Here is a 13,711-nt window from a genome sequence, read left to right on the forward strand (position 1 = left end):
TTCTCCATACCCACTGGCCGGATTGGACCCCGACGGGCTGTGTCTGGCCCGCTGGCCGTGTGTTAGATAACACTGCTTTAGGTAGTGTGTGAAAGAATGACCTCTTGCTCGTGCGATGTGGATTTATTTTGCAATAATGTCTTTATTGTTACATTAAATGTTGGTGTCGTGTCTGTGTATGTTAACAGTTGGTTCTTGGAATGTATACCTTCACATTTATTGTCCATTTATGTTGTACTGTTTTTATTTTCTTTTTCCTTTACTAAATGAAACCATGACTTTAGGTAGTGTGTGAAAATAATGACCTCTTGCCCTCGTGCCCATAGGGTGCAAACTGTTACATCAGATTAAACTACTCATTTGCAATAATGTTGTGCAACATTTTAACCCAATAAATAGTTAAGTCTTTTAGCAATATTTTGACTTGTGTTATAATTTATTGTAGAAGAGCAATAAATTGTACATATAGTTATAGAATGAGAAAGCTGCAAAGTTTTATGCTAACAGTTAATGGAAAACCCAATTGATGGGCTATATAATATTAGCATTTGATCACTGGAGGGATTTAGCTACAATTATTAAATATTCACTCTCAAACTCTGAAGTAACACATACAGACAGTTAATATAACAATGCTCACCAGCATATGTTCTTCCTAATTTGGAACAATGCTCACGGCCATATATTCTTCCTAAACTGTGAAAAATGAGATGAAATTATAACATGACTTTCTTCTACTCTTTTTTTTAAGTTTACAGCAGACGAGTAGCTCCATGCATGCATCGCACCCCACTTCCCCTAAGAGGCCAAGGCACACAGATAGTCATTGACTGCGTAAAAAGACACTTTTTTTTTTTCCTGACTGTGACATGAAATCAGACTAAACTATTCCTATCTTAGGTCAATTAGGATGGCAAAAACAGATTTTTTAAATATGTTAAATGCCAGAATAATGAGAGGATTTAAAAAATTTTTTTTTTTAAAAAAGACACATAATAGACAATACAGGCAAGGCTAAAATCTTTGGCACGTTTTTAGTCATGACTATTTTTTCTTTGTTTTTATTTCTATCCATTCATATTCTGTACCGCTTATCCTCATAGGGTCGCGGGTGTGCTGGCGCCTATCTCAGCTGACTTCAGGCGAGAGGCGGGGTATACCCTGAACTGGTCACCAGCCATTCGCAGGGCTTTTTTATTTCTATTATTTGAATATATTATTTGTTCACTTGTTACCAATTTATTTTATGGTCGTTGTTTTAAGATATATTTAAAGTTTAGTTTTTGTAGTTAAATAACAACAAAGTTGTAAAATAAATGAAAAATTGTTTATCAATTGTGATTTCAATATCAATCAAAGTAATTGTGATTATTATTTTTTCCAATAATCACCGACCCCTAGTGTAGAGTCTCCTTTCACACTGCACAAGCAAACCCTAACAAACATGTCGGATCATATAGCCTATACCACTCATCGTACATAAATTGAAACATTTACAGCTCATCCATATGAATGGTATCGGCAGTGATCAACAGACTTCACTCCTGGATGATCGGTATCAGAATCGGCAGCATAAAACCCTGATTGGCGCACCCCTAATAGCAATCGCCTTTATTGAACACATAGTTGCTTCAAAAACAAGCTAATAACAAATCACAGGCCCTGATGTTATGTCCACTTCTTCCTCCTTGCAGAGGTTGGCGGTGTGTGACGTAGCAGCTTCCGGCTTTACATCGGACAATTATGTTTTAATATACTGTCGCATAGTGTAGAGTCTCCTTTCACACTGCACAAGCAAACCCTAACAAACATGTCGGATCATATAGCCTATACCACTCATCGTACATAAATTGAAACATTTACAGCTCATCCATATGAATGGTATCGGCAGTGATCAACAGACTTCACTCCTGGATGATCGGTATCAGAATCGGCAGCATAAAACCCTGATTGGCGCACCCCTAATAGCAATCGCCTTTATTGAACACATAGTTGCTTCAAAAACAAGCTAATAACAAATCACAGGCCCTGATGTTATGTCCACTTCTTCCTCCTTGCAGAGGTTGGCGGTGTGTGACGTAGCAGCTTCCGGCTTTACATCGGACAATTATGTTTTAATATACTGTCGCATACCACCTTTCCAAAAATAAATCACTTTTTGGAGCATAGAGAAAAGGAGACCGGCTTCCTGTTCATCTCTCTCAGCTGAGCACTTAACGTGTCTGTGAGGAATGTGAGATCGGCTACTTGAGTCAGTAGGCTGGCGAGCGTCTGGTTTAGCTCGTCCTCCTTGCGCGAAGGAAGATCACCGTCTTTCCCAGCAGCTCGGCACCCAGGTCCACCGCCATAATCCTCATCTCGGTTCTCATCTCGATCCAGTGGGACACTGCAGTGATATAAAGTGAATGCACGTCAGCGAGGCCACAATAAGAGCAGATATTCCCATACAGTCGTATTTTTATCTGTTACTTTGGTAGCTTGACTTATGAGTGCGCTATCTTACAAGTTATTCGAAGTTATGAGTCATCTCTCCCTATAACTGTCTTACAAAACTCTGCTAGCTTAATGCTAAAACAATGCGACATGCCACAGACGGGCCAACAAAACCAGTAATAATATTGCAGTAGTTATAAACTTTTAAAGTCCCAGTAAAGTGAAGATTGTCCTCTAAATTTGACACACCACAGATAAGAGTGTTGCTAATAACCTTGACAAAGTTCAATGATTAAAAAAAAAAAAAAACAATTATACAAAATGTGGTGAGCCCGCACATTTAATCGTATTTTAATCATGATCACGCGCACACGCACACTCTGTAGGTCCATCCATCCATTTTCTGTACTGCTTATCCTCACTAGGGTCGCGGGCATGCTGGAGCCTATCCCAGCTATGATCGGGCAGGAGGCGGGGTACACCCTGAACTGGTCGCCAGCCAATCGCACACACACAGACATATATATATATACTGTATTTCAGCTGCCGTATATACAAGGCAACATTTCCCAAACATTTTAGCAGATCTATGATTTACATATGCCGACCATATGCCATATCCCGTCAAGTGTTACGACAGTGCCGCAAAGTGTCATAGTGTTTTGGTGCGTGTTTTCTTACTCATATGATGAATAAAATTCTAGTTGGCATACAGTTGTTGTCCGCACATTATTGGACATAATAATCTGACGAGGAAGCTTCACTTTGTGTCGCTGCCCTAATTTCTCGCTGCCATTCCAGCAAATTTGTGCTTGTTTATCCAGTCAGACACGTACTGGTCACAGTTTTTCTTTGGGTCATCATCCTGTCTTGGACGGGATGTTTCGGTGATGAAAGTATTTCAGTCCACAACTGAAAATGCACTTTTGGGCCATTTTCGCCAGGCGAAGATTTTCGGTGACTTAGGAAGTTTTACTAGTCCGAGTGTCTCAACGTAGGTGGTTGCCCGAAACAGCGGTGTAGTGGCCCCGGGCCATTGTTAATTTCTGACCCTACATAGTTAGAACAATCGTTGCAGCAGCTGGCTTGACTTCGCTGGAGGCTGGCCTTACCACGGTGAAAAACGCCGGGAGTAAATGAAGAGAGGAATCACAACTGTCAAGCTCTTTGCAGTTTGCGACCATGACTTCCCTATGGTTAAGCAGAACAATGGCGCCGTACCCGTCCTTGACAATTCACTATATTGACAGGGATTTTCAAATTAAAAGTCGGTGCTTGAAGCCTAATGTTATGGTTTACTTTAACTTATGTATAAACTGGATTTGTTTCATTTGGTTTGCACTACGTAATTTGGTAAATTTTTAATTCTTTGACAAATGTTAATTTTCATTATCATTTATTCTTATTTTAAGTTTCATTTTGCACTGAAAGCTGTTACATGTTGTTTGTTGAAAAGTAGTGAAATACGTATACAGTTGTTTTCCATAACGAGGAATAATTGCGATTAATAATCGTGATTACAATATGGATCAAAATAATCGTGATTATCATTTTGACCATAATCATGCAGCCTAAAATGAAGCTTCAAAACCGTGAAAAATGTTCACTCTGCTCCTGAACGCTGTGGGGGTGTCCGCTAAATGCGCTGTCAATCAAATAACACTTCTACGACCTGGAAAAATGGATAATACATCATATAACATCTTTCTTATGCCTACACATAACTACATGTTTGAGCCATGAAAATACATACGTTTAAAGCCTCTGGTGGCTGGAATTGATCCCCCAGGGTCATCATGGCTCAATGCCGCGACAACGAGGCGCTCTAAAGTGGCCACGCCAGCCAGAAGCCCCAGTCTACATGCTGACTGTCATGTCAGACTTTTTTTGGGATGTGTATTTTTATGTACAGTTGAAACCATAAGTTTACACTCACTATATACAAAGACAAACTTTTTTCTCCATCTCTGACATGAAATCAGACACAATTTATAAACTTGTTTTAGGTCAATTGGGCAAAACATTATTTCTATTTTCTAAATGCCAGAAAAACAAGGAGGATTTTTTGGGGGACAATTATTTCTTACTTTTTTCAAAGTCTGCAGTTTACTTACATTTCATTAGTATTTGGTACCTTTGCCTTTAAACTGTATGACTTTGGTTTAATGTTTTGGATATTGTTCCACAAGCTTCTTACAATAGTTGGCAGGAATTTTGGCCCGTTCCTCCTGACAGAACTGGTGTAACTGAGACAAGTGCCTTGCTCAAATATGGCTTTTCAGATCTGCCAATAAATTTTTGTGATGGCCACTCCAAATCATTGACTTGGTTATCCTTAAACTAGTTTGTAACTAGTTTTGGCAGTATGCTTCGGGTCATTATCCATTTCTGGAAATTGCACCCAATGATGAACTAGACTTGTGGAAGTCCACAGTTCTCTTCCTGATATCTTAGCGGATTTCTTTTTACTTTCCTTTTGTGTTATACAAAGAAGCAGTGTGTTTCAGGTGTGCCTAATCTTACTGTATGTAAATGTCTGACTTTGAAGAAAGTAATGAAACATTGTCCAAAAAAAAATAAAAAGTTCTTCTGTAATTATTCTGGCATTCAGGAAGTACCATAGCAATAATTTGGGTAATCCTAATTGACCAAACAAGAAAAGTTTTGTCTGATTTCATCTCAGGCAGTGAGGGGGGAAAAAGTGTCTATTTAGTATATTTAGTATATGATTAAATCTGGATATGAGCTCTCTCCATGGCGGATTTTCACAGATTGCAGGTGGGTCTGGAACATACCTCCACCCCGCACAATTAACAGCAGCTTCATAGTAAAAAAAAATTTAAATAAATAATGAGTCTCTACTGCCTATGAAACTTACTCTTCATAAATTCATTTTTGGACAATTATGAATGAATACCTCTTCTTCTGGGTGTGCACATTGTCGTTGTGGCCCCCGTTCTCACGCGGTCGCTTTCGGTCGCAGTGTCCGCTTCTCTCGGTCTCCACCTTCACCTGCACAGCCGGACAGGCTCCATCTTGTCTGTGTTTCGGCTCTGTCCACCCAGCGTCGGCGACTAGCAACAGGGCGTTCTCGATTTTGAGCTCCTCTTTCATTTCTGTAATTCATGAAAATGAACGTCATTGGTCTGCCTGGCCCCAATAGAGGCTCTCATCAAATAAATACAATAATCCCCTGCATATTCACAGTTCACAAATTCAAAGGCTGACGTTTTTCTGTGAAACCTATCCTCAGCTATTTACTAAAAGATGCCTTTGTGCAATCTAGTTCATTGCGTCTCTCTCTCTCTCTCCCTCCCTCCTTCACCCAGAGGAGCATAGGCCACGACATCTCTCTCAACTCCCAGAGGAGCGTAGGCCACGACTCTTCTCCATCCAGCACAACTTTGGGCCATCCTCTGCACCTCTCTCTCGTTGGTAGCATGCTCATTCAGCTCTGACGTTAATTTGGCCAGTGTCCCTTTAATAACTACACTTCACTTTTCAGCTATGCTGCCTTTTATAAAAATTTTATGGCATCCACTCTGAACATATTTTGACAAGCCAAAGAATTTAAAACTGTAAAACGAATCATCTTTGCACAGCTTTAAATTGAATACAAACCAGAGTGTGCCTGTAATTCAACTTTCACGCACCTTTTTTTATGTCAACATGTTCCGGTTCGAGTTTGATGGCTATTGTAGTGATGGCGGCCGTGTTGGGAAGGTCTGCGTTGGCACTCAAGTCCGGCACACTGTGGCCACAGTACGACACCGGCTGACTCTCGTGCGGGTGGCATTCTGCCTCCGGCTCAGCATCCTCTTCCTTGTAGCAGCCACCGAAATCTCTGCCTTCATTTTCCTCTAGCAGTGTGTCACCTTCAGCAAAGGCACAAATTACGTTGATGGTTTGTTGCTCCTTCACCCTAATTATTATTTTAGGCATTTTATTTATTTGATCTGTAAATGGCTATAAGTTTGAACTTATTTCAGCTCAGTAATTCTCACTCACAATTATCCAATTTAGGTTCCTGCCCATTTCATTTTCAGTTCTGAACTGAAAAAGTTGGTCGCAAGTGCAAAATTTAGTGGAGAGCTCTGACTCACTGAGCTTGGTTCTGGAAAGAAGTATGACAGCGATCAATTTTGAGAAGCCTACTGACATGTATCTAACCTTAGTATTTTCACTCATGATTGTCTAAGACAAACATCCAGACTTGCAATATAGACAACAATATTCCGCACGGCTTCCACAGAACAAGAAAAGAGGCTTCGCAGACATTCTGAGTGTTCAAGGGTGTAAATAAATTTGTTCTCAAACTATTTTCACCACTTTGAATTGGGTAATATTGCCTAAAAATAACAGACGAAGTGGTGACAGACCAATGGTATCAATTTTTGAAAAAATATTACATTGACCATATTTGGAAATAAGGGGTTTTCGCCAGGCAGCCACGATAGGCAACATATGAGTTTTCTTTTAATGATGATGATTTACCGTGCTGCTTTTGCCTTTTTTCTTCTTCTCCCTCTCCCCCATCATCATCTTTGTCCTTTGTGCCTTTGTTGCCCTGCTCCTCGGCCCATCGGCCAGGTGAATTGACCGAGGCTTCCTCCTTCAGCGCAGGCACAAGCCGCTCGACCAGGTCCAGCTTCAGGCCATTGGTGTCCAGGCCACGGCGCTGGAGCTCTTCCTTCAGCTTGTTTTCTCTCAGATTCTTCAAGTCATCTGGCTTGTTGGTACGATCCTCCTTAGTACAAACGCTGGGGGGGGGAAGCGCGGGAATGAGACCTTGAATTGTTTACAATCTTGAGTTAGAGGGAGTTTTCAATTTAAAAAAAATATATATATATATATCTCCATCCATCAATTTTCTGTGCCGCTTTACCCTCACAAGGGTTGCAGGCGTGCTGGAGCCTATCCCAGCTATCTTCGGGCGAGAGGCGAGGTACACCCTGCACTGGTCGCCAGCCAATCACAGGGCACATATAAACAAACAACCATTCCTGCACACATTCACACCTACAGGCAATTTAGAGTCTCCAATCAACTTACCACAAGTTTTTGGGATGTGGGAGGAAACCGGAGTGCCAGGAGAAAACCCACGCAGGCACGTGGAGAACATGCAAACGCCACACAGGTGGGGCCGGGATTTGAACCCCGGTCCTCAGAACTGTGAGGCAGATGTGCTAACCAGTCAATCACCGTGCCGCATATAAAATATAAAAATTACAAAATTCAAACTTTTAGCTTTTTTTGTTAAAACTGTCACTGTGACCTGGCAGTGTATATGATTAAAGTGATGTGTGATTTTTTTTTTTAAATAAATCAACCTATCTGGCCCCATCTTTTGCCTCTAATTTGGTTTGCAAGAAACCACTGCCCCCAAGAAAGAACAACCGACTGGAGACAGAAGACGTTAGGTGTCAATTATAAGCTCACCCCCACAGCCGCGGTTTCAACATTGGTAGCATGGCTAATTCGTAATAGATTGTGACTATAACACAAAATGCTATCGGTTTGTAGTTTATTTTTTTTGCAATGTACAATCAATTAAAAATAAAAAAGAGGTGATAAACTTACCAGTCAAGCAGAAATGTTGCTAATTCTGCATCGGTTTTGAATCCTCTCTGCTGCCTGAAGTCCCTCCACCTCTGAAAGGCAGCTCCTAAGTTCAGGCTTTTTGTGTCTCGGTCTCTGGCCAATTTCTTCTTTTTAGCCTTTGTTACTCCTTTGCTCTGCTTCTGTTTAAAGGTCAGATAGCAGAGGTTTTATAGGGTTGCTTAAAATTTATATTGGCATTATGTTTTGTAATGCATACACATTATTTCCAGCAAATTGTCAACAACAGTTTGGCTAAAAATTGTTTGGTTGTTTTTTTTATATACAGTGCCGTGAAAAAGTATTTGCCCGCTTCATACTTTCCCAACTTTATTGTTTAAGCTCCTCAAAGAAATGTAATCATCAGACAAAGATAAGCCAAGTAAACATAAAATGTAGTTTTTAAATGGTGATTTTATTTATTAAGAGGAAAAAACTGTTCAAAGCTACTTGGCTCTGTGTGAAAAAGTAGTTGACAATCCAAAACACACCAGTAAACTTCTGAATGATTTAAAAATTAAGATTTTGGATTGGCCTATGACTGGACGAGTGGCGGGGGGGACCTGTGCTGAGTGAGGAGTGTCAGGAAAGTGGCCCAGCGGAGTTGAGCACTGATGTAGATAGATAGGACTGGAAATGGAGACATTCTTTCTGTATGTACACAATATTGCCAAATTTATTTGCTCACCTGCCTTGACTCACATTAATTTAAGTGACATCGCATTGCTAATCCAAGGGTTAAATATAATCTCAGTCCACCCTTTGCAGCTATAAGAGCTTCAGCTCTTCTGGGAAGGCTGTCCACAAGGTTTAGAAGTGTGGTTATGGGAATTTTTAACCATTTTCCAGAGGCGCATTTGTGAGTTCACAGACTGATGTTGGACGAGAAGGCCTGGCTCTCAGTCTCCACTCTAATTCATCCGAAAGGTGTTCTATCAGGTTGGTGTCAGGACTCTGTGCAGACCATTCAACTTCATCCATCCCAAATTCTCTCAATCACGTCTGTATGGACCTTGCCTTGTTCACTGGTGCACAGCCATGTTAGAAATGGAAGAATTCTTCCCACAAATTTGGGAGCATGGAATTGTCCAAAATATTGGCCCATTAGTTCCAGTGAAAGGAACTCTGAAGGGTTCAGCATACCAAGAGCTTTGGACAATTCATTGCTCCCAACTTTGTGGGAACAGTTTGGGGATGGCCCGTTCATGCTCCAACATGATTGTGCACCAATGGACAAAGCAAGGTCCATAAAGACATGGATGAGAGAGTTTGGTGGGTGGTGTGTGTGTGTATATACACACAGTCAGTGTGACCCTGGGTGCGCAATATCCAGGAAATGTTATGTCCTGCATAAATGTTTGACGATCAAAATACCATGGGTATTGAGCACCCACTGGCAGAAACATAAATTGTGCCGATTTATGTTTCTGTCAGTGGGTGGAGCATGAAAATGAGAAAAGATGTTTTATTTGACTGAAGCATGTATTAAGATGGGGATGGTTGCACTTAGACATATTAATATACAGCATTGTATATTGACCACTATAAAAGAAAATAAAAATACTAAACATCGGATGCCCAAACTGCTCCGAGCCATTGTTGGCTCTCGGCAAAATGAGGAATAGCTGCCTCACCTACACCATCTCTAATAAACTAATACTTAAATGATGTAGTCTTAATCAGTAACAATTACTCTGCACACTACATTAACAATAATCTTAAAGGCTATGTTGACAAAATGATCATCTTGCCAGATAAAAACTTTATTTACAAATGAACTTGATCTTAAAGCTCTTCATGGCCAGAGACTTAACAATAGACACAATAGTCCAAAGTAAAAATAAAAACATCAATTTTAACAAACCTTGAGAAAAAAAAAATATGTGTAATCATATGGGCTAACAGCGGGTATTTTGGACGATTGCTATTATCCATTTACTGTAAATTGACCACCATCAAAAACAACAAGCCGTTTGTAAACACGTACGATGTCGTGGAATGAGCAGCAGGTCGAATATGCCGCGACATGCCACGATGACCTGGAAGTGACGTATTTCACACTGCGACGAGCGTTAGCCTTTACTGCAATTCTCGCCACGGACACATTATGCTATTTTTGTTGTTGTTGACAGTCTGACATGAACTCAGACAAATCCTTTTCTGTTTTCGGTCAATTAGCATTACCAAAATTATTTATATTTACTAAATGCCAGAATAGTGAGTATTTTTTGTCGTTGTTGAAACAGGCATGCTCATGGGGTAAGACAGTCAAGAAAAAAAGCGTCTTTTTATACAGTCATGGCTAGAAATGGGTGCCAATATTTTTTAGCACGACTGTACGTCTTCTATATTCATATATGTTTCAGTGACACTGCACGAGCTTTTACATAGAATTCAGTATTCCTATACATTGTGTGCCCCCTGTCTGTTGGCTTGCTATATATGCACAAGTACAAACGACAGTGTTAAAAGTACTACGTGGGCCTTTTTAAAATATATATATATATATAATAGGGATGATAGAGTCGTTGGTATAAACAAGGAAATCCTCACCTCTTGTCTGCGCCGTTTCGCCGCTGCACCGTGGCGGCTGTGAGATTTAGTCCTCTTGCTGGCGGTTGAGGTCCCTATGGGCGTAGGAAAAATAGTTGGCACTGCAGCTGGTTTCAGCCTCTGCCTAACTACACCTGTGTATCCGATGCTTTCTGCTAAGTCCTTCTCAAAACACGCCGGTTCGAAGTGATCACCACAGAGTTTGGAATGCTTGCTAGGCACCCATAGCTGGCCGCGTTTCTTCCCCTGTCGATTGACTTTCCGTATCCACTGGTCACGTATTCCTTTTTCGTTTGGAAAGCCAAAGAAGCTCTTGCCGCTGCCTGAACCATTTGTACAACCTACTGCCACACAATAAACCATCGCGAAATCGCTAAAGCATACGACAAACCATACAAGGACGGGAACAGGTAGTAGGGCAAGTGTGACGTCACAGAGCCGGATATAGCCGAAGACCGGAAGGCGCTCCATGCAAAAAGCACAAGGCGCATTCTGAATCATATTTATCGATTTAACTGCTATATAATCATTTCGAAATGGCAGATATGGTTTGTAAAGGGGTTCTAGAGGAATAATTTTCACATCTTTGTCATCTGACCTTTAAGTAATTTTGGTATCAAATACTGCACTGCCCCAAATAGAACACACACACACACACACACAGCAAAATATGTATATTCAAACTAATATAACCAAGGAATTATGACAAATTTGAAGTCCTGCACCATTTACGATTCAGCTGGTACATGTCCATTTTCATACGTCACCATCGAGGAGTTACAGTATAATACCTGGTATAAAGATATCTCTAAGGATAGATTAGAAATGTCACTTTTACAGGAACAATGGTAAGTCGTTCGGCATCTATTTACAAATAGCTGCATTGAGGAAAAAAAAATCACACACACTTGGCTGTGGCAAAATATCTGTGATGTCCATTTGATTATTAGCTTTGATTTCTATGGCAGGATAAGTGTCAGGTGATGTGCTGTCATCTTCTGCTGATGTCACTTCGAGTGACTTGGACAGAATTTGGAATAATATTGATTAACCACTTTATTTGGGAACAAGCACAGAGTCGAGCCGCTGCTCCTCTGCATTGAGGATCCAGATGAGGTTCCTCGGGCATCTTGCCTCCTGAACACTTCCCTGGTGAGGTATTCCGGGCACGTCAAACCGGGAGGAGGCCCCGGGGAAGACCCAGACGATGCTGGTGAGACGACGTCTCTCGGCTGGTCTGGGAACACTTCTGCATCCCCCCGGAAGAGCTGGACGAAGTGGCTGGGGGGAGGGAAGTCTGGGTTTGAAGTCTGTTGAAGCTGCTGCTCCTGCAACCCGACTTCGGATAAGCGGAAGAAAATGGATGGATGCATGGATAATTAAAAACAGCACTGGTACATATAAATGAATACAACAATAAAAAGAAAGTTTAAGAAATTGTTTTTTTTTTACAGTGTAAATTATAAAAAAAAAATTTTTTGTGGCCAGTTTTTGCGTGCGCAAAGCATTTCGGGATTGATGACGCATAATGGTTGCTGTTTGCTGCCGTACATTGCTGCACTTTTATATTCGTTAAATGTTTAAACTTACAGTATATTGCACACTTGTATTGGAAACCGTCATACATTGCAATAAAGTGAAAACACTGCTGCCCTCTGCCGAGCTAAAGGGTCCCGCATACCTTGTGACTGCTCACATCTAAATTCATAGAAGCTTTCACTCACATTGAAAATACTGTACATTTCCGGGTTTTAATCGCGCTACCGCACCGACTCAAGCCATCTAAATAGTATATAAAGCATCAGATATTGTTTTACATCTATACTTAACTATATACACAATCGATAATGTGCTTGTGGATGAAAAAGCTAAGCTTTGTGTAACTAGCGCCAGTTCAAATCAATGTCAAACACTAGCTTTTATTCACGCCCTAGTCCTCTCTTTAGAAACCTGCTTCTTAACTTTTAATCTTATCGTTTTATGGTTTAATAAATGTGATAAAGTACTAAGTGTACAGTGTTCACCACAGTATCCACATAGAGCTGTACAATGAATGGCAACAGAGTAGTTGTGGTCCGTGTTTGGCGATGTGTACATCAGCTTGCATTTCACAGTTGACATTTAGAGTACTTATGCACTTTGGAAAAGTTAGTGTAGATCCCTGTAAGTGTTTGAGTTTACATTTTATATTACTCTTTTAAGTCTTTGTATTTATTTATGCAATTGTATTTTTTTAATTAAAATATTCTAATTCATTCAAAGATATTCGGTGTTTCACAGTAAAGTTGCCTTTTTGAGGCCTATTTTCAACCCCCATGCTCTCACCAAGCTAAGTGCTGTAGTGGTTAAAGAACCATCCGATTCAGACCACATGCAGGTCCGGTTCCAAAATGGGAAGGTGCTTGACGAGAATTTCCTCATTGACCTGAAGAAAAACATATAGCCGGTCGGGTCAACAACATTGGCTTTTCTTGTCAGGAACTACAGTGAATCCTTGCATATTCACCATTCACAAATTCACCTATTCACAGATTATCTTTGGGAACCTATCCTTTGATATTTATAGGCCAAAGCCATGTCTAATATAACTATCTTGTGTACCCCTAAATGCCATCGAAATTTGCCTATTTTTAAGTATCACGATAAATTCAGATTTTTGGGGAGAAAGCGATGTGGTCAAAATTACCTTCATCTCGTCGTCCACAGGTTAGGTGACCCTCTGTGTGGCCCGTGCTCCCGCCAACAAGTAGGTGAAGCCCTTGATGGTCAGTGGGTAGCTGCTGTAGCGATCCCAGGACACTTTGAAGTGCAAATCGCATTTTTCTGAAATCAAGGCAAAGCGAACATCGACAATTGGCATATCCTAGAATCAAACCTATATATTCAGGACCCATCTTCACAATTACGTGTCGATAGTAACAAGAGTTCTCTTCTGCGAGTGGATGTGGTGTGCGAGACCTTAAAGGTACTGTATTTTGGCTATTTACACCTCCATAGAGTGACTCTATAACATAGACTTAGTATAAAAGTGCCCATATTTGGCTAAGACCGCCCACTTTCCTCAAATTGGTTGCCGCAGTGGAGAAGACCCACTTGTGAGAGCACACGTGTTTGTTATGTTGACAGC

General features: G+C 40.7%; 1 protein-coding gene across 1 annotated transcript; it reads right to left on the reverse strand.

Annotated features, from left to right (window-relative positions):
* Positions 1-1,596: 1,596 nt before the first annotated feature.
* LOC133481960 (uncharacterized) lies at positions 1,597-11,086 on the reverse strand. The gene is made up of 6 exons (XM_061781376.1): positions 10,585-11,086; positions 8,014-8,174; positions 6,928-7,193; positions 6,087-6,308; positions 5,351-5,549; positions 1,597-2,386 (listed from the first exon to the last, which is right to left on the reverse strand). The coding sequence occupies exons 1-6, from the start codon at positions 11,083-11,085 to the stop codon at positions 2,152-2,154; spliced, it is 1,584 nt and encodes a 527-aa protein (XP_061637360.1). The 5' UTR covers position 11,086; the 3' UTR covers positions 1,597-2,151.
* Between the last annotated feature and the right edge of the window lie 2,625 nt (positions 11,087-13,711).

The sequence above is a fragment of the Phyllopteryx taeniolatus genome, chromosome 8 (genome assembly GCF_024500385.1).
Source record: "Phyllopteryx taeniolatus isolate TA_2022b chromosome 8, UOR_Ptae_1.2, whole genome shotgun sequence".
In the NCBI taxonomy this organism is placed as follows: domain Eukaryota; kingdom Metazoa; phylum Chordata; class Actinopteri; order Syngnathiformes; family Syngnathidae; genus Phyllopteryx; species Phyllopteryx taeniolatus.